Raw genomic sequence first — 27,706 nt, 5'->3', positions numbered from 1 at the left:
TCATCCTTCGCACTTGTGGCAAATCTACACTCACATCTGACAATAAAGTTATGGTGATATGATTTTATTATTGCTATTATCACCACCATTATTATTACAAATCAATAATGTAGACAGCACAGTGAAATACCTAGTACCAAAACCAACTGACATACATACAGTCTATATAATTTAGACTAGTAAATCACTGCATTATTTTGCTTTACTCCCAAATAATAACAAATCCCTTATCTTCTCTATGGAAAAAAACAATTATTAGCACATTATCAAATCCTTATTGTGCAGGAACAGACCAGATCTCTCTTCCTGCACAGATCTCTCTGCTTCTGGCAGAGTTTTTCTAACTTATTAACAGGGCTATGTACTTTTGTAGTGAGAGAATTAACTTTTACCACTGCAGTCCGTGAAGTCTCAAGCAAATCTGAAGTACACCACAATGATAAACCCTCGGCACGTACATGGGATTTGCTATCTCATCCCTGATGAAAGACATTTTAATCTGTCAGGCTCACCTACCAGTCTCCTTCTTCTACATTCTATTCTGTCATTTTAAAAAATTGGCAACCTCTGTAGCCTTTTACAAAAACACATTTTAACCATCTTCCTGCGTGTCTACTCTCTGAATGCAGAACTAATCATGCAATTCCCCACAGAAATCAGAATCAGCAAGAGCTTGTGTATCGGTCTTAACGCAATGCTCATTTCTCCTCGTTCAAACCTCACTTTATACACATATAAAAACATAATGCTTTCATATCCAAAAACGAGAAGCAAACTGGTAGACCCTAGTCAAGCAAAAACCTATGACCAGAAAATGAAAGGGTGCTACAATCATGTTTAAGGTTCAGCATCCAAAGTAAACATGGCTGTGACTGGTACCTCTAGATGAGACTAGCAGGAGATACTGCCCAATCATGGTTGAGTTGTACTGGCTGAGCTTCAGCTCCTTCACTGCAGGTACTGTATACTGAGATGCCCTAATAAAGCTGTGAAGGAAAGAATTTGTATAGTCTTCTGCACACTGCAGCTGGCTTTATATCCCCTTAATAACTTTCTTTTCATGTGCCATTTCAATAAGACGTTATCTTTAAAGGATTTCATGGGAGCATCTGATGCTTTTGGTTTACTTCTGCCTCTTTTGAAACTACCTTTTGAAATTTTTGTCTTGGCAAAAGATTGACCTTTTGTTTTCCTCCTACAGAAGCCTTTAGCACGTTTGCCAGAAATCACCCTTGGAAACTAGACACCAGAAAATGCTGCAAACAAACCATTTTTCACAGAACTTCAGCTGAATTAGGGGAAAATAGATTCAATATATGTACTCATACTACCTTCTCTGACAATAATATTTAGCTGCTTCTGTAGTTTCCAAGAAAGTCCCAAGTCTACAGGCCAATTCTGAATGTTTGACAAACACAATTTGAGAAATCCTCCTGGGGAAGCAGCGATTGGAGGAGGCAACTGGCAGCTTGGAGGCCCACGCTGTATTCCCTGTTTCATTACTGATTTTTCTGGATGACCTTGTCAAGTCATTTAATGCCTTTCTGCCTGTGTTTCCCTATCTGCAAAACATCCAGATAAACAACTTCCTTTTGAAAATACCGTAAAACTGTTATTACGGAAACAGTCCCCCAGAATCTGGCTCTGGGGGTGTAACATCAGATGAAAAACACAATTGCTACATGATATAAATGTCAATTTAATATTTTCTAACAGATGAAACCATCGCAGTTTAAGCAATAGGTTAACCTTGTACCTGAAGGTTTTACTCCAGATGAGATGCAGTTACTCACTCCATTTTAATCTTAATCCTATCAGCCAAGCCAGCAACGTAAATGCAAACCATAAAAGTAACAAAAAGAAAAAAAAAATGGCATAAAATTCTTTGTTCTGCTTAGCTTAAGAAGTGTGACTATTTAGCCAAGCTTTGTCTTGATCAAATACGTGCTGCTGGCAATAGGCAATACTCAGAACTGGGATTAAAGCTACTGGCAGAGTACCTTCAAGCATACAGATGGTTTAACAGTGGCTAGTGGTGACCAGCATCCCTAAATCCACCCAGGTCAGTAGACTCAGACACACATCTTCCTGAACAGTAACTGGCTCTTCCATGACCCCCCTCAATGACCTTGGCTGGCTAATGCACATACTTTCATTGTTAACGGGCCAAGATACATATTATAAATGGAGTACCCAAGTGCAGTCTTATTATGAGTCATTTCACCATCACTCTATTTCTAGAGAAAGGGTAGCATTACATAATTCTTGGAGCAACCTCTTAACAGAGAGGAAGCAAAACGGGAAGGGAGAGGAGTGCAATTTTGACGTATTAAACCAGCTGCACACACCTAGGCTGGCTAACAACATGCAACACACACTGAAAAGAAAGCAGCTTTTTGACGTTTAACACAAACCCCACTTCAGCTACCGCAAAAGCACTGCTGAAGTTCTTTGAAGCAAGCACAGCACCTTACACTAAGAAATGAAAAGGCAATTTAGAGTTTAGGACAGCTTTTCTACAGGGACCTGGAAATATTTCACCTGAGGAAGCATGCATGCTGACATCGTGGCCAGCTTCCACAGTCATTTCACTGAACGCAGCAACACCACTGCCGCTTCCTCCGTGCCTCACACCGTTCTCTCACGCCTCACAAAATGGCGCCCGCGCGTACCCCGACCTCCGCGCTTCTCTTCCCGCCTCACCGGCGCACCCGGATGCTGCTCCCTGATTGGTGAACAAGTCCCCCCACGCGCTCTCTCTTCCCTCCTATTGGCTCCTGCTTCCCGCTCAGCCCCTCTGGGCCCGCCGCGCTTCTCCGCTCAGGGCGGGGATGGCGGTGGCGGGCGGCGGTCGCAGCTCCGGGCCGGGGCAGGCTCCTGCGCCGGGCAGCGCCGGCGATACCTCCCTCCTCGGCAGCGCCACGACATGGCCCTTGAAGCGCTACGGCCGCTTCCTACCACCGACGGACGGCGACGATGAAGGGCAAAACACCTCCTCTTGGAAGGTGACAGGTGGCGCAGGGGGGCTGGCTGCTTCGTTTTGCTGAAACTGGGGTCTAGGAGGCCGCTGTGTAGCAAGCAGTAATAAGTGAGGTCTTTGCAGTTATCTTTGTGCAGGTGCAGAGCTAATGCAGGAATCAGAAGAGATTTTGCTTCAAGAATTAATGTAAACACATCAATGATACGACAGTTAGTGACCCGTTTTTTTTTCATTCCTTCCATCGGCAGTGACCTGTTGTATTAAAAACTGTAGATCAAGTTGGAAGGGTCCAGATGGTTGCTTAAAGCAGTTAAATCTGTATGTGGAGTTATAATTAGTAAAAAATTATCAAATGTGCCTCCGGTCTTGTGGGAGTGGAGGGCAAGTTGCATTACTGAGAGGTAAATTACACACCTGACTTCTAGCACTGACCTTTGAAACCTTGTTTTGCACTAGAAATGGAAAATGTAGATTTGTGCTTATAGGGATAGATTTTTATTTTGCCTATCTTTTTAAAGGTTTTTGAATCAAATGAAGACTCGGGCCATCTTATCCTTACCATTGTTATATCTGGCCATTTCTTTATTTCCCAAGGGCGAACAGTACTGGTAAGTTTCTCATGTATAAAGAATGTTTCTCCTTTCATGTTAGCATCAGTATGAACTTTCTTTTCCTTCTCAGTTTCATGTTCTCTCTTGCTGAAAGGAAACTGCCAATTTTATTTTGCTCATGGAAATTCTCATGTCCGACTTTCTTTCTGTGTTCGTCAGAATAATACTAAATGCATTATTTCGTACTGAGGAACAGTGTTTCTTCTCTGGCTCTAAAAATCTAGATTAAGACGTGATATTAAGTGCTGCTGATGTTGAAATATACATGCATTTTTTTCATGATTCTTCTGCCTAAGAAAACAGGAAATACACTGTTAAAAAATAAATAGAAGTATAACTATAACTTCCTATAAGATTTGCTATATGATCCAGATAGTTTCTTGCCAATGACCTGTTAGTATTTTGGTTTTCATAATTTGGTTTATCAAAGGGTATGGTTTTTTCTGTGTTGGGTAATGTGATCTAACATACAACTTACACTCATAGAGACAAAATAACAACTTCAAAGTTGTGTCAACAGATTTTCCTGCAGCCTGTACTTAAGCATGACCAGCTACTAAACTGTAAAGACTTCACAGTGACACCAAAGAGGTTACCAGAAACACTCCATCTAGAAGGAGTTGGTTTGATGCTCATGACAGAGAAGGCCTGTGCTGGAAAGTGGAATCAAGTGTGTTCAGTGCATATCACTGATGCTCAGTGATGATAACCAGGAGGAATTGGCTGATAATAGATTAGAAAGCTATTATGAGCCACTGGAAGATGCTGCAGTATTAAGATAACAAAGAGGGTTTTTTTTAATACAGAATATGTAAGAGAGTAGAGAGTATGTTGTAGTTTTAAATAGGTATAAGCTTAGAAGTTAGTTTTTGCTGTGCCTCTTGAAAGGTCTGAAATTTACAGAAATATCTTGTAACTATAGGAGGAGAACCAAGGATACCATTGAATTTTTTTGGCCTGTGAGTATTCAAGAATATTGAATAGGTAATGAATGAGCTAGCGGAGAACTGTCAGTCTGGATATCCCTCGTACAAGACATGGGTTTTGGCTCGCATATTTTGTGAGGACAAGTTGAATGTTCTTGGACGAGGTAAAAATGGAACATGGAAAGTATTTCAGCAGTTGTGCTGAATAAGAAAAAGGAATGGAGTAATTGAAAGTCCAGATAGGCAAAAGAAATGCAACTGAAATCAGACTTGCTGCCATCTCTGGACAAATTCTGTTTGGAATGAATCAGTGCAGAATGCACCTCTCCTGAGGCTGGTCCCGTTTTCAGTAGCACAATGAGATGGCTACAGGTGTTTAGTAACTAGTAGGCTCATACTACTTTATAGAATATCTTGAAATAACCATATAAAGGCTAACTGAAAGTAAGTTGTAATGACAAACTAAAGAGCAAAAAAGGCACAGACAAAACCAGTAGCCCTTCAGAGACTGGGTCTGGCAAAGACTGAATCTGGCAAGTAACAATGAGCAGATAAAGTGTGCTGTCATAAGGGATGAGTGCGGGAAATATAAGAAAAGCTTTATAAAGACTTGGCTGAGAAAAGCGCTTTCTTGCAGCTCTTGGGTTTAGTGGCTAGTGAAGCTTTCAGGCAGCTGCTTTGCTTGAAATGCCAGATGAGAAGTTGGTGAGGTCTATCAAGTCTGATTCAGCTTCTAAGAGGCACTAAGATATTGCAGTAATGATCACAGCCTAAGAATAGCGCAGAATAGAGGTGGAAGAGACATGCTTGGTAAATGTGGCAGATATCTAATACAAAGAATTTAAAAGAAAAAAAAGTTGCAGGTTTTTTTTTTTAAAAACACACTTCTTTTCTCAATTCTTTTGGGTAGACTTCTTTGAGTTCATGTAATTGGGATCATGCTGCGGTTGTGTTCTGTGCATACAGAACTAACCTAGTGTGAAATGCGTTGGTACAACATGCCTTATGCCTGTTTATATTTCTCAGAGACTGGAGCAGTTGCAGTCCTCCCTCTGTTCCTCTTAAGCATACTTGACTTGCTGAAAAACCTAGCAAATACCCAATCTGCTAGTCCTGAGCATGGGTGGGCATCTTCAGAACTGTGTTAGGTTTCCTGTTTACAAGGGATTTGGTGCAGCACATCCGGCTTAGCTTTGCCGCTTAGGCTTGTTCCTTAAGCACATCCCCTCCCAGAAGTGGGTCCCTTTTCCCAACGCTGCGGGAAGACTGCAATGCAGTGATAAAATTCTTCTTCCTGGGACAACCTCCATCTGCAGGTATCTTTTTAGTCTTTGAAGAGCAGTCTGTGGAATCTCTTTAGTAAAGCAGCCAGTGTCATCAAACAGAAGGATGATGCATGAAAAGGACAGCACAGGCAGTGATTCTGTTGGCCAGTAGTTGATAACAGCATTGATATCAAAGTAAGTATGACCATTGCTGGATTGCTGAATGGTTTTCTTCAAGTAGCAGGCAGGGACACTAGAAACTCAGTGTCATTGTCCAAGGACAGTTTACACCACGGTCCTTGGACAGAAATCTTCTAAGACCTGTTGACAACAAGATCTGGACAGCAGGAGCAGCTTGCAATGCAGTAGGCTCAAAGCCAGCCAGAACTGCACAGGCCACTGGTGAAATTTTGCATACTCCTTATCGAGATGCCATATAACAAAAAAGTTGTGATACCGTGCAGTCTGTGTTACTGCTGTAGAAATAATCAACGCTAGAAATGGTTAATCTCAGTGGTTCCATCTCCCTCTAGTCGCCAGCTCTCAGGAGCTGTCAGAAACTTGTCTCATTATTTAAATGCTTTGCACGACTAAGTACATATAGTTCTTTTGAATCTGTCACAGACCAAATCCTCTCAGTGGGGCTCCATTATAACGGACATTTTGTCACAGAGGATAATGCACAAGTTTCTGGTCCGGAGGGAATGTATCAAATTTGATAGAACGCTGCAATTGTTGGAGTGATTCAGTTTATGTTTTTACTTTGTACGCTGATTTCTACTTGTTGGCCTGGGCTACTGTGTATTTCGTTTTTATTGCCAAGGGTTTCTCCAACATGTACATGCTGCCTTACTCACTTGCATTGAAATTCCCTCTGATGTACTTACAGCACTGTTTCTTACTATGTAGTAACTGCATCTTTTAAGTTGTTGATGTCTAGTCTTTTGATCTATCTTCTAATCCCTACTTTTCAGAGCTTTTGATGTACTACACGCTCCTGGTTTTGAGGGAACTGGATAACAATTATTGTAGCTTTGTACCTTGTACGTCTGCATAGGAACACAGTGAGGCACAAGATCTATGTCACAGGGAGACCGTTTCCTTCTCAACTTGAATAACTATATTGTATTTTTTTAAAACTTCTGTGGATGAGTAATAAAGGTATTTTTTTTTCTCCTCTAACAGTAATCCAAGAATGAGATGAACTGCTAACTAAGAACAAGAATTCATTCAGTGGTGAATGTTTCTAACTTTTTTTTGACTGCAGCAGTAATGATAGAGCAGGAATCCTTGCCTCACTCCAAGAATTTTAACATCATCATACTAAGTAATAGCTTTTTTAAAAAAAAAAAAGTTTTCATCCAGCATCTGTAAAAAATAAAACTTATTAATTGGAAGCTTTTAAAATGGTTGTACTATAGAATGATATAGTCTTCTCTCTTCTGGTTTAAAATTGGCAAGGAATGTAGTAAAATCAGTGCATTATTAGATGCAAACTATCTTGGTTTGTACCTTCTATTTTCTTTAGAAAGATAAAAGTCAGAGTACATCTGTTCTTCAGTGGTGTGTACACTTTACAAAAGCTAAAGTGAACCTTTTTAGCTGCCAGCAAGCCCTGTGTTATGCTGATAATACTGTGGGTGGATGCTTTTTAAAAAGTCCAGGAAAAAAATCAGTGTCAAGTACTGAAAAGCGCAAACTTCCAGATTTGGTTGCTTTCTGTTTCATGTAGAGCTTTTCATTGTTTGTTCTTCTGCAGTGAACAGTGGTGTTCGCTGAACTAACGCTTGCCTGAACTTGGTACTGATCAGCTTCATAGTTTTCTGCTAAACTTACCTATTTTGGCCAATGTGCTAGTGGTACCTCCCAATGTTCACTCTCTTAGTGAGCATGGGTCCAACAAATACCTTTTTTGGGACAAAGACATATTTTGTTGCATCGCTTGATAATTCTTTCATCAAACTTTTTTCCTGTGATGATTTATGAAATACTAAAATAAATATTTTCTGTAACACTCTCCTGTCAGTTTGAAAACAAGAGGAGATAGATTTTGTGCGAGTTATTTACTTAGTCAATCCTCTTCTTTGGTGTCTACTTTTCATCTACGCGCAACATTGACTACAACTCCATTTGCCCAAAACTGAGGTGAAAAGAGTTGTGTAGAAATGGAGATCTCTATTGCATTGACGGTTGGATTAACATGATCTATACTAGGAAGAATATTCAAGTGTTCCTGACTTGACATGAAAATATTTTCTCTATTATGGCTGTATTTATGTATTCTTTCAGTCTTTTTTATTTTCTTAGAGCAGGAGTGTTAAGAAGCTTTTCTTTAAAGAATGCTAGTATTTAGAGTCGAGTGAGACTATGACTCTTCTATGATCTGTTTCTAAGAATAACATTTATAAAATAGCAATAAAATATTCACATATCCTAACAACTCGTTTTTTTAATACATACAAAAGACTACAGAATTATTTTAATGAGCAATAATTAAAATAGTAGACTATTTAATGAATTCCCTTCTAGCAGTCTTTTCTCTCATGGCAGTTGGAATGCTATTTTCTTGCCAAAAAGAATGCTACAATGTATGCACTGAGTCTCAGCTCTTCTAGACCAGGCCGATTAGTAAATACCTTGTCCTGTGGACAGTGCTAGGTGGTGAGGTGCAGTAGCTTTGAAACAAGTGAGTACGGTGTCTGAGAATGCTCCAGAACTGGTCATTAAAGTACTTCCGTGCTATTACAACAACTAATTGTGGACACGTTCAGTGTTTCCATCAGTTGCTCAAAGAAAACAAATTTATTTTAATGGCTAAAATTCTGGGGAATGGATAGGAGTTCAAGATTGCTTTAAACATTTTTTAATGAAACTGCCAGAGATATACTTGAAACTATCTAAACAAGGAAACAAGTGCCTTCCTTTTAAAATACAGTCTACTTCTTGTGACCAGCCAAATGAAGAGGAGGGTAAATGGAACTTCAAAGCGTGGAACATAAAAATCCCTAATGTGTAGTGCAAATCAAGGGTGTTTTGTTTGGGTGGTTGGTTTTGGTTGTTGTTGTTTGGGTTTTTTTTGTTTTAACAAAGTTCTTCATTTGGAATTAAGTTACATAACGTATTTTTAGGACCTGTTTTTGCTCAGTGTTGCCTAACAGACTGCATATTTTTCACTAGATAATGGAATTTTAACAGGAATATCTCAACAGCATCTCTGTCAATTTCTGACCATACTCTCAAGATACATCGTGTTCTGTTTACCACAACTCTTATTTCCTTTGCCTCCTTCAAATCAGCACATCATGAAAATTATATTTTGGTGTTTTATTCAGTGCAATTAATTCCAGTGCTAGAATTGTTAATACCCTACAAATTAAGCAAATTGAAATTGTGAAGAGGACTTATTAAATAGGATAAAATTAATCCAGAGTAATTGATTTGTGACCTGATCTTTCAGAGTGTAGACTAAATGTCCTTAGTGCCCTCCTGGTCCCCTCATGACTTCTAATAAGCTAACAGTGCTTAGGATACACTAGATTCCAACTCATTAATTAGGCAAGCATTCAGCAGACATTCTTGATGCTCTCTTTGCAGTGCCTGAAACTTATGCACCAAATTTTTGAAATGATATTCACAACAGTGCCTTGGGTAGATGAAGGTCCCTGTGCAATAAATGAGGATATTTGATGGAAACTGAGGGAAGTGAGCAGGTTGCTAATGCTGCTTAGCGGTAGTACATTGCAAAGCTAGAGGAAGGCTGGTCTTTTTTATCAATGATGCTATGATTACTATTCGAAAGAGTAGAAGGAATCTTATTTTTTATTGACTTAGTACCACAATCTTAACTCAAAAATTTCAATTTTAGTTTATTTATTTAAATATATGCTCTTGACATGTGCTTTTGACAAGCTGAATATCTTTCTGCATTAGCTTCCCCATTTATATTTGATATGATACATTCCCGTTGTATAATGATTATGTATTGATGATTAGCAGCAGTAAAGAGTTCTACGGGCTTCCAATCTTTTCTCTTGCCTCCATTCTTCTAAACCCAGCTATTAGAACAGTTCTTAAAGAGTAGTGATTAATGAAATGTATTTACCCTAAAATTAGAGTTTAATATACAATATTGATCTAGGGAAGTATATACTTTGTATCAGGAATTAAAGAAGAAATTATTTTCCTTGACTTATTAATGGGATGCCCTGAAGAGCTTTAGCCAGCTGAACCCATGAGCATCCAGCTCACCTCTGTAAGTCCCTGGTCAAGTGTCACTGCTCTAAAGTCTAGTTTAGGAAAATAAAAATTTCAGGCTCTCACTGTGAAATATCAAGGTTTGTCCTGAGTTAGGGGCTTATCTTTGCTCTTCGCTCCTTCAAGGGGTGGTAGTTTGTACCCATGTTGGGAACTCTTTCTAGAGAGCTGACACCTGGCAGCACAGGCTCCCACACCCTACGCTTTGCACTTTGGCAGAAGACATCCATCGGTTGCTGAGTCCTTTGGGCACAGTGGCTGTGTGTGTCCTGTATTTGCTACTTCATTTAGCTTTCCTGCCTCTGTAGAGACAGAGCACTCTGTTTAATGAGTTCAACCCCAGTGCGTTCTTTTCTGCAAACAAACAAGCTTAATAGCAAGATTTAAGATCCAGCTTCTAAGAGATTGAGGATAAAAAAAAAATTGCATGCAAAAACATAATGCAGAGCTTAACATCCTTTTATTCCTTATTCCAGTTAGCTTGCTGTCTGCCTCAGATGGTGAGGTTTTTTTTGGCCTTTCACCTCTTTCCACTTCCTATTCTATATTCTGCAGATCTGTTTGTGATGGCTAATGCTTACACTAAGATCCAAGTTACATACAGCACGTGGTTTCTGCTGTGCTCTTATCTACCCAACGATGCTATACATGACACATTTGGATACTGACACATAGCTTTGAAACTTTTGCAGGGACAGCTTTCTGCTTTCCCTACTCTACGAGTTGCCATGTTTGGGAATTATTTTTTTTGTCACGCTGACACTCCTACTCTTGACTCAGTTTTCAAGACACCCCATACTGCAGGAATAAAATCTAATATATTTGGTCTTATTTAGATCTTGAAGAAAGATACAAGTAAGGAAAATTTTACTTCTAGGTGTGTTACAAAGCAGTAATGAAGATTTGATTTGAATTATGATCAAAGTTTAATTTTCACAACTTCTAACTTTAAGCTGGAATTACAGTTTTATTCTACAGTCATTAATGTCAGGAAAACTTTTCAGTTTTTTAATAGAATAAGCAGTTTTATAACTTAAAAAGTGTAAAATGGCAACTCATTCTCTTTTGGGAAGGCAAGGTGTTAAAAATTGGTATTTTTCAGATACATGCAAGCATTTGATTTATAATCTATATGTCAAGATTCAAGGAAATACTTGGGGCGTTTTCAAATTTTACTTAGTTTTCTGAAAGCATCTCAGTTTTGCATTCAGTATAATACTTTAACATAATTTACAAGCTTCTTCACACTGTCCGCTCTCACATCCTTATTTTTACTGTCTCTTGAGATAACGGTTAATAACAGTCTTCTCAACTACAATATTTCTATTGTTGTAGGCTTTTATTAGATGTATTAACCTGGAAATAATAGTACCATTCCTTTGTTGCCGAACTAGTCACTTCTGAGAATAAGCAAAGTGTTACTCAGTATAAATGTTAAATAATAATAGTACCCAGTATATTAGAGGTCAAAAAAATCTTGCTGTTTTTAACTTAACAAATCCCACTTAAAACTTAGATAGTGAATATTATTTACGAAAAGATTTCTTACTGTACCTTACATCCTCAGTGTGGCAAGTAGACCCATGGAGTTCTGGATAGGATGATGCAGTAACAGGGCAGTGCTTCTCTGGCTGGGGAAAGTGGCAGGTTGAAGCCATCCCTGCTGGGTTTGTGCAGTGTTGCGCAAGCTTGCGAGTGGGGTGCTCAGACCAGCACAGCATCTTGCCCTTCCCCAGAAAAATGCTTTCCCAAAGCTCTTTTGCCCTGCAAAGGCACCATGAGGGGTACTGTGCTAGTTTTACCTCCACAGTTATGTCTTGGTAGCTTCCCTTGGGAAATGATTGGATTAAGGAACTGTCACAGGTACCTCCCAGGAAACTGAGCATGGCCTTTGCAAGTAGAAGATTGCTCTGTTTTCTGGGGAATTGCGTACCGTGGTGCTGCACAGCCTCAGTCTGCATGGTGCAAGTGGGATGTTGTCCGAGAGGCCTTTAGCTTTTCTCTTCTGCCATCTTCCTTCATTATCAGACAGGACCACTCTAACAGCTATACACTGTGATATTAATTAACACAGTAAAATTCCTTTGATCTCATGCTGAACTCATAATTTCTTGCAAATGCACATTCCCAGTCTGTGGGATACCCAGATGACTCCTTAATCCATTACATTATACAAGGCATACATTCATTCTGAACTGTGAACTCTGAGAACAGACTGTTTTATTTGCATTTCATGAGCCTGTTATAAGCAGCAGCTAAAACTGCAGAATGTGTGTCTTCGTGTGGCATTCTGGGTTTTTGTTTGTCTTTTTTAATACTGTTTGTAGTTTAAGGGCAGAGTTTGTGGTAAAAAGAAAGTTTTTCTTCCTAAACTATTGTTTACACATAGTTCAGTTTCATTTGAAAACATCTGTCTCGTGAATGAATCCAAACTAATTGATGCAAGCCAGCATAGCTGAACCGTTACACAAATAACATTTGTTAAATATATATTAATTTTTAGTTGATGGGGTTGCCTAAAGGCCTTGCAATCTAACATAAAATGTGTAATCTGTTCCTGTGTTCATACGTTGCCTAGCAGCACGGGGTTTCTAGATGATACAATAATAAAAATATTCATAAATAACATGCAATACTTTCCAACATAAATCACAGGCCTCATTATCCAGCAGCTTTTTGAATGCTGAAATGTAAAATCAGAACAAAAGTATATCCCAGTTAATGACAGACTAGATGGCTCTAAGGCTGGACCAGCATTGGCTTCTCAGCCTCACGTAAGGTGTGGTCGCATCCTGCCTGCTTCCAAAATATTTGGCAAATGTCTTGCTTTGTTTTCTCCTTCAGTTTAATTCCTCTCAGGGTCCTCCCTCTGATTTTTGTCAGAGATGTATGCAACTGTATTCCTTTAATACAGTGTTGTTACAAGTATGATCCTGGAGAATGACATAAGAAGTATATGCATGATTGAACATTAATGATCATACTTAGAAAAGCGCTGACATTTATCTCTTCAAATTGTAAATATTTGAGGTCTTATGTTCCTACCCAGTTCTAGGTCACCTTTATGTCTATATTCCTGATAATCTTACACTGCCATCTGTCTCTGCTCATGCCCAATACTGCTTAGCAATGCCCAACTCTGAATGTAAAAGACCTGCGGATACAGCATGCCCAAGGGGAACAGTGACCACAGCTGCTCTGTTCTCTGTATTTCTGTCAGCATGGTGGCAGCAGCAATCTGGAGGGACTACTGCCTCTTTCTTTGTCAGTGCCTATGTCCAGAGCAGATCTAGAGTTCAATTCATTATCTCTAGAAAGGCACAAATGGATTATAATCTCAATATATTGCCATGCAGGTTCCAGGATCTACCGCACACTAGCTCCTGCATTGCGGTCATCCTCCTTGTTGCTCTGAATTAATTTACCTAACTTCATATGCAGACTCATAACTATTTCATTGTTGACAAAAGAGATAATTGTCATTGTTAAGAAGAATCTGATTTTCCCTTAATTCAGGCAGCCTCAAATACAGTCTATGCTGACTGAGGTAACTTGGAAAAGCCATGAGGAACAGCACACGCCTTAACATGGTGCAAAATTGGGCTTGTTTGCTGCTTAGAACTGAGGAAAATTTAGAGAATCCTGACTGTAGCGAAAATTACTGATGTAAACAATTTAACGATGGAGTTCTGCAGACCTGAGTTTGTCTAAAACATTCCCTCTCCTTTTTCAGGTAGCTTGCTTGTGCCAAATCAGGTCTGTTTCGTATTGCTCCAGTACTGCACTGAGTTTTTCTATTTGGTTTAGCTATTCTTAGTTATTTGTTTCTGCTTGGCAATGTACAATCAACGAAAGGTGCAAGAGGAAAGGAAATACTTTCTGCATGGTTCTTCAGTTAATTAAACTTGAAGTAAATGAAATTTCATTTAATCAAATTTTGGGGTTGGAGTTGAATTATTAGGAGTACATAAATAAAAAATCCAAATGCTGTTTTTTTCCAGCTTGCCTTACCTCAGAAACAGGACATTAAAAGGATGACAACCTGGGAAACATCAATAAAATAGTTGGTGGGAAAGTTAAACATTGGCTGCCTTTTATGATTTCTTTGAAAACAGTTATTATTTTAAGGAGACAACATTTGTTCAACCTACATCTTACAGTGAGAGGAAAAACACTATAAAAATAGACTTAATATGGGAACATATATAAACCAACACAGTTGGGTATATCAAAAATAGTAACTTTGAAATGAACAGAGCAAGCACAAGTGGCCACAAGTTAAAGTGGTCCAGTGAAAAAATAAGATGTTAAGAGTTGCTTCACTAACAGTGTTTTGGGGCTTGGTAGTGCTATAGGAGGAAGACCAAGTGGCAGTGGAAAAATTCCCTATGGCAGAAAGAAGTATGCATGTAAGCGCAGGCAGCCGTCATACTCCAACACAGATCATTCCCAAGGCTGGTTGATTGTCCAGGACTCAGCCTGGCTGCTTATCCAAAGTGGGCAGTTCTGAACTGGCCTGTGTGTTTTGAGAAGGGATGGGTATTCCCCTCAGTATAAGTACGTTAGATGTTCAACATTTACGGCTTTAAGTAAGAGAAATAAGTCCTTGTGCTGAGATGAAACTCACCTTATGTTAGTTTGTGTTTATTTCACAGAAATAAACATAATTGCACTTGGTCTACTGCATTCCAAACAGTGAGAATATTTACTTTCAGAGTATTTGTATAAACATCCCTTTCTGGAAGGGGCAGTTTAGATGTTTTTTCTGCTTTATATATTCCGGTTCTACATAGCCCATCTTTCTCTCTATTCTGACTTGAGAGCCTATCCCCTACCCCGTTCAAACTCTTCTGCGCTGTGTATGTTTTCTGCAACCAGTTGTTTCCCGTCTTGAATGCAGTGGGATGTTCCTTACTCCTCTAACTTCCATTCGGTTTTCTTTGCTTGCTTCCTCAGTAGATCCCTTCTAGCAACTATGGCAGCACAGGCACAGCACAGATGGATGTCACTCCATGTCTCCTCTAAAGTACTTCTCATGTACACAAAACAGATCTGCAGGCTTGTGTTTTGTACAGCCATGTACTGAGACTTCTTTGCAATGCACATGCACAATTAATGCTGATTTTTTGCCGTCGCAGATGCTGCTTTCTATTTCCATTATGTTGGCATGACTGAAATTTCTTGACTTTTGACATAACTTTCTACTGCGCACAATCACTAGCTTAACTTGCTGATGCTTTTCTATTTTCAGCATTAAACAATATTTTGGGGCCAAACTCTGCACAGCTATGGATGTCTGTAGCCAGATTTCAGAGTAACATATTCTACCATGCAATTGAAAACATGACATGTGAAGCGCTACTGCTCATTCTAGAAATATTCTAAGAGTGCTGCATGCTTTTCTTAACCTACTAATCTCGTCTCATTCCTCAAGCATTCTTCTTAGTATCTTCTCTTCCCTGCGTTTTTCTTCCTCCAGAACTTTAATGTCCACATACATACCAAATTTTTAGCCTCTTTTGATACACAAGACAAAACTGCACCCCCGCAAAGCGAGGGGTGCTAAAATGCCAAGTGTACAGAGGAGTAAAGGGCTTCCTTTACTGTGTCAGGCATGAATTCACATTACACGACAGAGTGACCTTCAGAGACTTCCTGCTGTTTGACATCAGAGAGGATTTTGTATGTGGAAGGACAGTGCCCTCAGTGTGCTGGACACAGCCTCCTGCTCGGCCGCTTCAGCCGTCTCGTTGTATCATGTAGTATGGCTGGAGAACACCATCTTGCCAGGAAAGGTGCTGTTTTCTGTTGTGAGGTCTAGCGTTTGCAGTTTGTCCCTTAGGATCCAGATTCCTTTACTAATTCCTGTAAGAGTAGAGGATAACTTGGTACTTCCCATCATTTACAAAGTGAGGACTTTCTATTTTTGAGGCCTTTCACAGCTTAGCAAATCCTACCTTGAGACATTTTGGGAGTGCTCAGTGCATACAGACGTGCTGCAAGTGACTGGCCTGCCTTACCTGCTGTCAGCACCTGTTTTTACAGTGCAGAGGGAAATTCTTCTCTTCCCTCTGACCCCAGACCTTTTGGGAATGATACTTGCATGCTGTCTTACACTCTGCAGTCTATCATAGCAGATATCTCATCAGCTGTGTGTCTGTCATCCAGTTTGCCTTTGCTTCAGCTCTTCAATGCTTTCTAGACATTCCTCTCCTAAAAGTTCAGTTAAAAACCTACAAGCAAGTGCTGCATGAGACTATAAAGCCAGTGCCAGCACGCTAAGAGAGCAGTGTCTTACCGAGGCGACTTCTCGTACCAAAATAGAATGGCAGATGGTTTCCCAGCCTAGACCTGCGTAAGACGGATAGTAATTCTGGCAAAAACACACTGCTGGCAGTCCAGGATTGACATGACTTTTGTGGTTCTTGACCCTTAGGACGCCTATGAAAAGCAGCCTATGCAAAAAGCCATGGTCATTTAAAGCATTATGAGTTCAGATAAAACAGCTTGGTAATTCCTTTCGTGCCCTTAAATTTGTTTGGTTCCCTTCCCCCTCCCCGACTTCGCTGCCTAATGACTCTGTGGCAGTCTGTGGGAAGTACCTTGGGAGACACAGTCCATTGCCTTGCAATTTTTATATCATGTTTTCAGTTTCCTGGGGTATTTTCATAGAATGCTGAGCACTCAGTCTTGTTTGAAGAGACTGACAGTTAACACAACTGGAGTATAAAAACATCTTTATCAAGTTATCAAAGCTGCTGCTTGTTTACCTGCATTCCATCTGGAGAAAAAGCCTCTCTGGTTCTTTAATAAACCAGCTGCTGTCCCATTCTTCAGGTTTGCCTGCCCTCTGCTGCCCTCTTGGGCGACTTCATGGGATGCAGAAGAACTTAAAGCTCTCTGTTGCAGCTGATTTGTTATGCATTTCATGGAGACTTTCATAACATGCACAAATATAAATGTAAAATGTATGCAGAAATCAGAATGTACCTTGCCATAGTGTTGTTACTGGAGCTACAGATTCAGATTTAATTCCTAGCGTGACAAAAATTACGTAAAGGCAATTGTTTGACAGATACATATGCAGATAACGAATCTTCATTAGGGATTAAATTACATCACATAACTTGAGTGTGTACTTCTGAGCGTTGGATGTTTGCTCTCCTAGTAGTTTGTGTTGTGCTTTATTTCAGGAAGGCTTTTCATTAATCGATGCCCACAAGTGGTTAAAGATAGTAAGAAGAGCAGACTGCCTGCTGCTTCGTGCACAATCAAAGGTAAGTTGAGTTGCTTTGAATATTTCTAATAGCTACCACAGTTCTGTATAAGATTTTTTAATATTGGATAAATTAAACCACAAGTTGTGAGATACTGTAAATTGTCTACATAAATTAAAAGGATTTTTTTTCACTCTAGATGTTAAACAAGAAGGGATTGAATCACCTTCATGTCTTTTCTAACTGCTAATATTCAAGTCTTTTAGACTGCTTTCTGAGAGTTAGCTACTAAACCAGAGAGATTCTAAAATCAATAGTGGTCTACCTGCCATGGCTAACAATTAAAAAGATGAAGCGATTGTCTTACATGTACAGAAGCATGCTACCTATGAGTCAGACTCCACTTTGGCAAACAACCACCTAAGCAAACAATTATTTAGCCATTTTGTGCCCCCGACACCTGGCACAGTAGTGGCAGGCTGGTGATTCAGGCATTTGGTATTCAAAGCAATGAGAGGGTCCTAGGTTTTTGGTCTACCACTCAGATCTCATGAAAAGTGGTTGGTTAGCCCTTAAATAATTAAACAGCACTTGCTTGTTACCACCTTAGGTGTAAATCTCAGTTTTTTGGTTCTTAGATGAACTCTGAGAAGTTCCTTATTCATCTACACGGAGCACTCACCAGGTTTCTCCAGAAACAAAGCCTGTTTCAAAATAAGACCTCTCCCTTCTCCCCTGATACTTTCTAGGCTTTGTGGTTTCAGCAGAAACAGCTGCCTCTAGTTTAACTGTCTCTACTTGACAAGAGAACTCATCTCTTAAGTTAGAAACAGGAATTCTGGGAAAAGAGGATGAGCCCCTTGTTTTAAATCTTGGCGCCATTCACAGAACTAATAAGGCATAAAAACATCTCGAGTATTCTGAGATGTTCTGGCATTCTCCCCTGACAGGAACTCTGGTACAGACTGGGTTATTGTAACTGCAGGTAATAGCAATATCCAAAATAGCTGAAAACTGTAAAAATTCCTCTTTAGTTATATTTTCATCTTTTATTGGATTTCTTTTATGAAAGACGCATAGATATTTCTTCATAGGATGTTGCAAAACAATATGGTTTGCAGAGGAGAGAATGCCTTGCTAATTGCAAGATAAAAGCAGATGAGAGGCATAATAAACATTGTTTAAATATGAGGACCCATCTTGTTTCAGAATAAGCCTAGTCTAATGGTGGCACTAGGAACTGTGTAAGTATCTTAAACTGTTTTAAATTCATTGGTTATGCTTGCCTGAAACCAAACACCTTTGCTGTCTGGTTTTTATCACATTTTTACAAAACGTGGAGTATCACTCAAGAAAACTATCGAGCTGTTGCAGTAATTAGTTCTGATGAATCAGTAGATCACCAGTTTCCTTTACAGTTAACAGAACCCATTGCCCAGCACAGTGTTCAGGGATTCTGCTGCATCTCACAAGGAATATAACATCAACATCGCAATCACTTTGAGGCTTGAAAAAAGCTCTGAGGGACAGTTCAAAAGAGGAGGAATATTAACATAGTCTTAAATGAATTTGGTGCATCTAAATGTTTACTTACCATAAATTCACATAACTTAAACTGGATTTAGTGGCACTGCAGTGGTTCTGTCATACAGTTTGTCTCCTTTACATCCTAAATTGTAGCTGAAGTCAAGGAGAAGCCATCTAAGTAGAAGCAAGCAAGCTAGGTTTTCAAAATCCAGATCCTATATCTGAGTGCACAGGGCAACTAAGGGGCCTGCAGAACTAAATACTACACTATCATTTCTGGTTTACCTTGTGTTCTTATTTCATTCTCCGTTATTTTATTTCTTTCCTTCCTTGCCTTTTTCGCTGCATGTTACCTGCTTTGCAATTATAGAATAATCTACGTCAAAGAAACATGGAGGTTAATCACTGGAGTCGTGTACTTCTGAAGAAACTGAGTGAACTGATGTTTCTAAGTCATTAATATTGCACATATAGCGAAATTTACTAATTTCCTGAGGAATATTACTTTAATAGGGCATTGTGCACTTTCAGCTAGCAGAATGAGTTTCTAAACTATATTTTGAGAAGCTTAGTGTTAATAATACTTAAAGGAAAAAGATGTGTAGAAGATACCTGTTGTAGATCACTATTGAAACTCAGCTGTGAGTTTCAATAGTGAAATTTGCCATGCTAGTGGCAACTTTATTCAGTGAAGCACACAGATGTCTAATTCTGAAGCCGTACCGTCAGATGCACGGTTGTGTCTTATATTTAGCTGAAAGAAAGAGCTGTGTGGCTGTGACTGCCCTTTAGGCATCCCTAGTAATCACTTATCTTGCATTAGTCTTTGATGTGCCTCTATGTATAAAAACTTTTTTATACGAAACAATCTGTAAGCAGTAGCAAGACAAATGATCTTAATGTTCTTGTAGTATGTGATTTCCGTTCGTGCTGTTTTCATTGAGCTCGCCCCCCTGCCCCAGCATGGGAAGAGGTGCAAATTGGATGATCCAAGTGACCTCAAGGTTCTTTGATACTTCATCTCTTGTACAGCTCAGCTGTTACTGCTCAGTACTCAGTTTATGCTAAAACTCGGCATCACCTTAGCTGAATTTGAGTGCTTTCTCTTTCCATAAAGGAAAAAAAAGTTAATTTACAAAGTCTGTTTTTCTTTATAAAAGACTTTTTTTTTTTATTCACAATGTCTGTTTTTCTTTATAAACTGCAGTTTGTAACATTCCTTATGAAAAAGCAGAGTGCAATACAAATGGCTCAGACTGAAAATGAATGTAGGGATTGTAGGGGTAACTAAAACAAGTGTTCTTTTAAAGTCTCCAAAAGGACTTCAAATTAAGATGCAAGTTACCTTTCTGTCATTTTAATGAGAACTCACCTGTCTGGCATATCCACAAATCAGGACTCAGTTACGTGAAGCTGACCCAGTTAAGTTGACATCTTAGTTAATTAGAGGAAACATAACTGGGCACTGGTAAAATGAGTGCTACATTTTGAATTATTTTGACTTTTTTTTTACCCTTTAGAAGGCACTGAGACAAGCTTTTGTGCTTACAATGTCCTAAAAATCATTTTATGCAATAGAGGCATCTTAAAATAACGTGCATGTAAACATACAGGCTGTCATGAAGAGCTGGCTCATCTTTGAGACAAAAATCTTCAAAGTGAAATATGCCCTTGTATTCATGTAATCGGCAGTCTGGCAGCGTGTCTAGTCATTAAAAAAATGGTTTTGACATTGAAATCTCTGAAGGATGAAGACTCAAATAAGCTAGGTCTGTCCAAGGAAAACTTGCTTCTTTTCTAGTACTTTAACTGGGCTTTAAATTGGAAATTCCAAGATCAAACTGAAAGTCCTCTTAATTCACTCCCTGAACAAGAGCATTCAATACGGATCTGTCTTACATCAGCTGAATGTGCTTAGGACAAGCTTATCATGCATGACAGACTCTCCAGCCCTCCTTTTTTAGGGCTGTTTGCTGGACCTCAGGTACTTAAGAAAATATCTATTAAAGTACAGCCCGACAACCTATACTGGGGGTCAGTTCTATCCAGATTTTTATTTTTAGTATGATTTCACTATTTTAAGTAATGCATTTGAGCTTCTTGCACTCCTGATCAACTGTGTTAGCATCTCTTCAAGGCACAGCAGCACTCAGTTGGAGTGCCAAACTGAATTTGTACATTCAGCTACGCGCAGGCAGAGCAGGTAGGTGGGCTGGTAAGGCTGGGTTTGATGCAGACAGTAACATAAATCCCCAATGGAACATACAGTTCGCAGAACTTTTTAGTTTAGATTCCAAAGTCGACTTAGGCTTACTTTAGAGTCGTTTCGTTTTTTGTCACAAATAACTGTTCAGAGTTGGCATATCCTTATAGATAAAAACTGAATTTCCCTGCTATACTTGTAAAAACCCTGTTGTCGGGGCAAGGTTTGTTCGCTTGGCTGGACCTTTAATTCATTCACAAGTGGCCCCATTCCCTTATTTCCTTGGACTTTTTAACTGATTTTCAAACGGGGAATCATACTCTTGTGGTTTAGCTGCTGGGATAAATGAAGATAGAGCAGGGAAAAATTGTTTCTTTGTATTTCAGTTGGTGGTGTGATCCAAAAATTAATCGCCTTCTTGCTAACTATAACAAATAGGAATTTAATTAAATCAAAATAGTTTGAGGGGATTCACAGTTAATTTAATTTCTCTTTGGTTTTTGAGCAGAATGAATGCCGCATGTTTCGTGTTCAGTTTGGTGGAGACTCAAAAGACCAGATGCTGGAACACTGCTGCAGTTGCGTTCAGAGACTTGCCGAGTACATACCGGTTGAAGTAACTGATGAACAAAGCCAGAAGCTCTATCACAGTCTCAATCAGCTGGCTAACGGTGAAAGTCAAGAGAAGGACGCTGAGGAAAATGCATCAGTACTACATTTAGTAAGTAAGCAAGAACATACAGACACAAAAATAGAAAAACAATCAACTGTAACTGACAAATTCACTTCTGAAGGAAGTTTCTTGCAACTGTGAGACCATCTATACAAAATACAATTTGGGAAACCCAAAATTCAGTTTACATGCAGGGAAACCTAGTTAGTGAACAGGGCTAGAGTTACTCAGGAAGTCAGCTGCTGAAGCTGGCTATCGTCTTTCCATCTTCTTAGTGTACCTTAAAAAAAGCTAACAGAACAATGCTCAAAAACGTGGTTCTAGCTCCTCAAGCTTATTGTAGCATATCTCAGAGCAATCAGATGCCTTTGTTTTAGCCTCTAAGAGGTCACTAATAACCAAAATTGATATACGCATTTTGTGCCATCATAGGAAGAATATTAGCAATTTTATGGAATGAGATTTGTAGGTGGGGGAAAAAAAAAAAAAAAAGCTTTGCTCTGGGGATTGAACTTTTCCTTAGATAGGGAGCCTGGAAATGAAAAGAACAATTTACAACAGGCTGAGGCAAACACAGGCAGTCACTAACTGTTAAAAGAAACAGTCGCAGATGCTGCAGCTAAGTGTTATTTATCAGTTCCCAATCAGATGGCGGTATGGTTTGGTGAAGACTTAGATGCTTTCTGCTGAGGTTAATAAACAAGAATAGGGACAGAGGATGAGAGCTCAATAGTTCTCAAAAAAACATGTCTACAGTTTCATCAGTGTGGATTTCAGCTAAGTCTGCTGGGAACCACCTGTCAAACTTTCAAATAAATTCCACAGAGTAAGAAAAATTGTAAGAGTCTTTTAAGTAACTGTAAATTGTTTTCTGTTTACTACCTCCTCCTGTTTTGCAGTGGTAATAACTGTAAATATGCAACTGTATCAATTTGAGGTTAACCTGACACATTTAAAAAGCAATTTCAGGGTAGGAATGGAATGTTTCCCCTGTCCAAGACAAAGGCCTAAGGTAAATGGAAGAGATAGACAGTGTTTCTGAGGGTGACTAATTCTTAAATTTCTGCTCTCTTCGTTATCCAGAGGATCACATTTACCAGCTCTAAAAGCACCCCTGCAGCTAACTTAGCCAGGATACCTCTTGGGTAACGTGATAAAAATACTGTGACCAAGACTGAGACCTCGAAAAGGAATGTCAAAGTTTTCAGCCACATCATTTCCACAGCAGGACTAGGAAGCCGTACTCTGCTGGGCAGTGGAATCATTCTTGGTACAGAAAGTGCAGGGAGAGGGGGGAAGTATTGCTGATTTGACTCACACCATTTCCATGAAGGCCTATGGGAGACCTTCAACAGCTGATAATCAAGATTTATTGTTTGTTCCTTTAAGCAGGTTACCTATACTTTGGGCTTTGTTCATTCCCTGATAAGATAAAGAAAGGTGAACTATTTAATGGCAGAATGCTATCGAACACCACCAGTCATACTCTTGGTGTTAATAATGCTCTTGGCTCCAGAAGTTAAGACGGAAAACCTTGCTAAGAAAATAGAATTGACAACTTAAAACATCTTTTCACTAATGTGACCCATGGGAAGGAAAAAAGCATGATCCCTGCTGAGCATTCGTACATAGCATTTTTACAGTTACTTCCAGTAAGTAGTTTAAAAGTTATCTTAGTTTAGACTTGACAGTTTAACTACAGGCCCATTATTTCCTGTCTTTCACTTTTAAAGACTTGAGCAGATGTGCATTCAGGTTCCATAAAAAGATGCCTTTTTACTGCATAAGGTAGCTGAGCACATTCTCTTCCTGTTATCTCTAAAAATGGAACTACTTCCCTTCTTGCACATACCCACACTCTGCTTGGTAACAAGCCCTTATTTGCATTTCATATTTTCTAGCCAGATGAGCCTCTACCAGATTCCTGCACAAGCCTTGGAGAAAGAAGATCTGTAACACAGCTAGCGCAGGTAAAAAATAAAACCTAACATTTAGATCTTGTAACCGAATCTCTCTGGCATAGAGAGAAAGCACAAGCTATCTCATAGGTTGTAAACATCTGGTAAGTGTCTTCTCGGCACACCAGGATGCCATCATCTGTACCAACAAAAACAGAGGATCTCGTGTAATGATCTGGAGCTAGGAAGTTAGCAGCAAACCCAGGTATTTCACGGTGTAACTACTCCATTTGCATAAGAACAAACCACACACCAACAGCAAACAAATACCCAGAGGTCTCACCCAAATAAGTGACTTCTGCAGTCATAGCTTAAGTCTGGACATATCAGTCACCCACAGCAAAAGATCTCATAATGCAATTGACAGTTTAACTCAAAACCCAGGGTAAAGCTGTTTAAAAATAACTGGAAGTTTGCTGTTTGTTTGCTGTGAATTTGGGACCGTACAGAACCAGACGATTGAGGAGAAAACTCTCCAACCTCTTGTTTTTGTGCAGTGGCTTCTAAGGGCTCCCAGTGGGTCTGTCTTACCCTTTTTTCCATAGCGATAGGATGATGATTTCAGTGTTTCTTCGCATCACTGGTGTAAGGGACAATTCCTATGCTCCCTATTGCAAATCTGTCATCTCTTAAACCCAAAAGCCCGTTAAACACCTCTGTTTTCAGACAGCAGAGCTCCCTGGGCCCTCCTCTCAGTGGCGAGAGCTGTATTACACACCCTGCTGTTGATTCCCAATGGTTTTGTTATTGTCCTCGTACAATGCAGCGAGAGTGCATCAACAAGCAAGAGGGATCAAACAAGCAGTTTGCCTTTAGCAACTGTATTTTTCGTGACCAATCTCTCCTTTAAGAGGCAATACTAGGAAATATAAATTAGCATTATAGAAGAAGGACTTATCTTCTAAAACCTGATATTTTTTGGTCCCTGTATAAGGCGAGTGCGTGATACCTGCTTCTGAACAAATCTGCCAGTGAGGCCTATATTTGCTGTACGCAGCGATCCATGAATTACTAACAAACTCCCCGCCACAAAAAGACTCGGTGGTGTAGTAGTTTCCTACATCCCTCTCTGCTTCTTGGTCAGCTTAACACAACCGTGCTCCAAGCTGGGATCTCCTGTGCCCTGGCCCGCAGGCTTGCTTTGCGACTTCTTTTCCCCACTTCGTCAGAAACAAATCCTTTCAACTGGTGCTCTGCAACACTCTGGAGCTCAATTTCTCCATTTCCAACCTGTCAGGAAGCTAGCAGAAGCACTGGTTTTAAGCGTTTTCTTGCAGATTTTTTTTTTTTTTAAACGACATTAAGCAGTCTTCAATTTGTCTTTAAAAGGTATTTTTCTCCAGTCAAGACTGTGGCATGGCCCAGGAAAGGAGCAACGCCGCAATGTGAACCAACAATAAGATTAGCAAAAATATTAAGGGTGGTTTTTTTCCTCGTCTCACAAGTGAAGCACAGCTCTGCTCCAGCTGTCAGCAGGCCCGGCCCATCTGCCGGTTCTCTTGCACCATTTCAGGTTCAAGCAGCAGAAGTTAGGGCCTGGGTGAGCCTAACAGCAATCCTGCCTTTCCCAGATGGAGAGGCTTGGTTTAGCCTGTGCCTCTCACGCCAGCACGTCAAAAAAAGAGGCCAGCTAAGGCATTTGAAGGTTTGTTCTTTTTTTAAAGCCAGATACAGGCTAACTAGCACTACTACCATTCACCTTGCATCACCTCTGCACATCACACCTACCTCATCCTGAAAGTAGCACTACAGTGATTTCCTTCCCTTCCGCTTCTCCCGTGCAAAGTACCCAAAAAGCATCCGTAACTGATCCTGCAGCTTTAAGGACTTCAGCACAGACGGGTAAAGAAAGTTAAAGGCTGAGTGGGTGGGGAGGTCTATAGAAGGGTGGAAAAACTTTGGTACAAACACTCAGTCATTAGCACTTGGCACAAATAACCTGGTTCACAACGAGCAGCAGCCCTGGCTGCAGCAGGGCCTTGGAACTGTGAAGTTACTGTGTCTTTAACACGGCTGACACGCAGCAGGAGAGCTGGCAGCCCGCCACAGTGAAGTTTGAGTCGAGTTGCTTCAGCTTCTTGTCACAGGAGCTGCAGCACGGAAAGTGCTCAGAAGTTGCCCGATAACCTACCGGTCCGTGAGACTCGTGCATTTCTCCCGTGCATCTGTGGATGAGAGCAGCATCGCCTCTGGGTGCTGGGAGGCCATCGAGGCTGCCTCAACCCCAGCACGGCTCCTCGGACATCTCCCACTCCGCTGCCGCTTGTTTTACACTGAAAAGTGACATAGTTCACTCACGACCAAGGGAAAAAGCTGTGGGAGGGGATTAAATGGGCATGAAAAGGCTGGTTTAACCCTTAAAAAGTCCCATAATTTACTTCTAAAAGACATCTCGCTAAATTAAGAGCTTAGAACCGCATACTGAGTTATCCTTACTCGCTTCATACAGGATCCTTTTCTCTTAGACAGAATGGATGCTCATGAGGAAGCCACGTTACCCAGGGAACTGGCATTTCTGATATAAATAACTGCAAAGGAATGCAAGAGTTGCACAAAAGCTGTAGTGGAATTGAAGCTAGCTAGCAGAGAAAAAATTACAAATGAAAATCGTATGTGATAGAAAATATTCAAACAGCATTAATAAGGCAGATGCATCTTTATTAAATACTGATAACTCTGACGTAGCTGCACTGCTACATGTAACGGTACCTTTTATGTCCAAGATCAGTGCAACATCTTTGGGTTTTTTTTTCCCCTTTTGCAGTCTGTGCTGAAAAAGAAGTTTGAGCTCCCCCTTGTGTATCGGCATTCAGCCTGGCGAGCACAAGAGCTGGGGCCCTTCATTCGCTTATGCCTTATGGATCAGCATTTCCCAGCTTTTGTGGAAGATGTGGAGAAGGAATTGAAAAAACTCACAGAAGGTTGAGAAATACCAGCTTATTACCACTGCAATTCATGCTCCAGGACACCCAGCACTCGGGATGCACAAGCTTAAGCGTGATTAAATATTTGAAGAAGTCTCATATTTTTTTTGTCAGTGTTTTATTTTTAAAAACAGGTGAATCCACTTTTTATACATCATTGCACTTCAACAAATACACAGAACACGAGTTCATGCATCTACAGTTACGCACATCATGAGAACCCTGTTAGGTCTATTTCTACAATCTTTAAATCATGAGAAATTACAGTGTCAAACTAAAGAGTATAACTAGTTGCATAGAATATCACCATGCTGTAACATTTCATCATTTAAACAAAACAAAAAAGAAACTTATAAAAGTTTGCCTGAATTGAATGTACAAGAATATGTTGAACACATCAGTGCAAAAGGATCTTGAGAATTTACATGAGTTAACAAAAAAAAAAAAATCACTTAAAAAGCAATCATATATATATATATATTTATAAACTGAAGTTCTGCTTTCGTTTTCAACTGCATTCCACCACCACGTCGAACCATCCCAGCTTTTGAAGTCTGATTATAGGACACCCAAGTCTCTCTATATAGGTTAAGCCCTTAAGATAATTTCAATTTATATTACTTCTCTAAGTACCAGAACAGTATAATTCTCTCATCTTCCAGACATACAGTAAGGAATGAATATCAGCAGCTTAAAAATGAAACACAATTACTGTATTTTGGTTTTCCCCCTCCCCCAAAATATAAATATATACTGTATATATTTTTAAGTTTTGCTGTACTTTACAAAAAGTCTCACTAGATGGCAGCAGTGCGTTTTAGAGCTTTGCCAATTTTAACAGCTACAGGAAGTAAAAAATGGCGCATGCGTGAACTGACTTACTACTTCTAATGTTTAAATAGATTAAGGAAAAAAAAAAGCAACATTCACAGCACATCAAGCCCAAAATAGTTTACACCTTCTACACTGAAGCATTATTAAAAGTTATCTGGCTAGGTCATCCTTACAGGAGAGGCTAAATAAGGCATGCGTTAGACAGTCATATTGTTGCTCACTTGAAAAGGAAAAAAAAAAAAAAATCAGACAGAACTGGAGTTCTAGAACCAAGAGTTCCAACCCTTAAATTTAGCAGGTCATATTGCCATCAGTCTCTCAGAAACTTAAAGCT

General features: G+C 39.7%; 2 protein-coding genes across 3 annotated transcripts in view; one reads left to right on the top strand and one right to left on the bottom strand.

The window, feature by feature from the left end:
• The first annotated feature begins 2,831 nt into the window (after nucleotides 1-2,831).
• Nucleotides 2,832-26,799, top strand: REC114 (REC114 meiotic recombination protein). Its single transcript, XM_063345603.1, has 6 exons — nucleotides 2,832-3,005; nucleotides 3,499-3,588; nucleotides 17,230-17,313; nucleotides 21,492-21,686; nucleotides 23,558-23,626; nucleotides 26,379-26,799. Exons 1-6 carry the CDS (start codon nucleotides 2,832-2,834, stop codon nucleotides 26,538-26,540), a joined length of 774 nt encoding a protein of 257 aa, XP_063201673.1. The 3' UTR covers nucleotides 26,541-26,799.
• NPTN (neuroplastin) overlaps nucleotides 26,678-27,706 on the bottom strand; it is a 59,049-nt gene continuing 58,020 nt past the window's right edge. The window contains exon 8 of one of the 2 annotated variants that reach the window (XM_063345602.1): nucleotides 26,678-27,706. The gene's annotated coding sequence lies outside the window, so the exon portion shown is untranslated. The other variant, XM_063345601.1, reaches the window with a different exon arrangement.

This window comes from Chroicocephalus ridibundus, chromosome 9 (genome assembly GCF_963924245.1).
Source record: "Chroicocephalus ridibundus chromosome 9, bChrRid1.1, whole genome shotgun sequence".
Lineage (NCBI taxonomy): Eukaryota > Metazoa > Chordata > Aves > Charadriiformes > Laridae > Chroicocephalus > Chroicocephalus ridibundus.
The sequence above is the reverse complement of the archived record's forward strand: the minus strand, read 5'-3'. Positions and strand labels throughout refer to the sequence as shown.

Coding starts and splice junctions, on each gene's coding strand:
- REC114 (XM_063345603.1), top strand. CDS start 2,832: ATGGCGGTGGCGGGCGGCGGTCGCAGCTCCGGGCCGGGGCAGGCTCCT. Junction 3,589..17,229: donor CCCAAGGGCGAACAGTACTG/GTAAGTTTCTCA, acceptor GCTTTATTTCAG/GAAGGCTTTTCATTAATCGA. Junction 17,314..21,491: donor TGCTTCGTGCACAATCAAAG/GTAAGTTGAGTT, acceptor GTTTTTGAGCAG/AATGAATGCCGCATGTTTCG.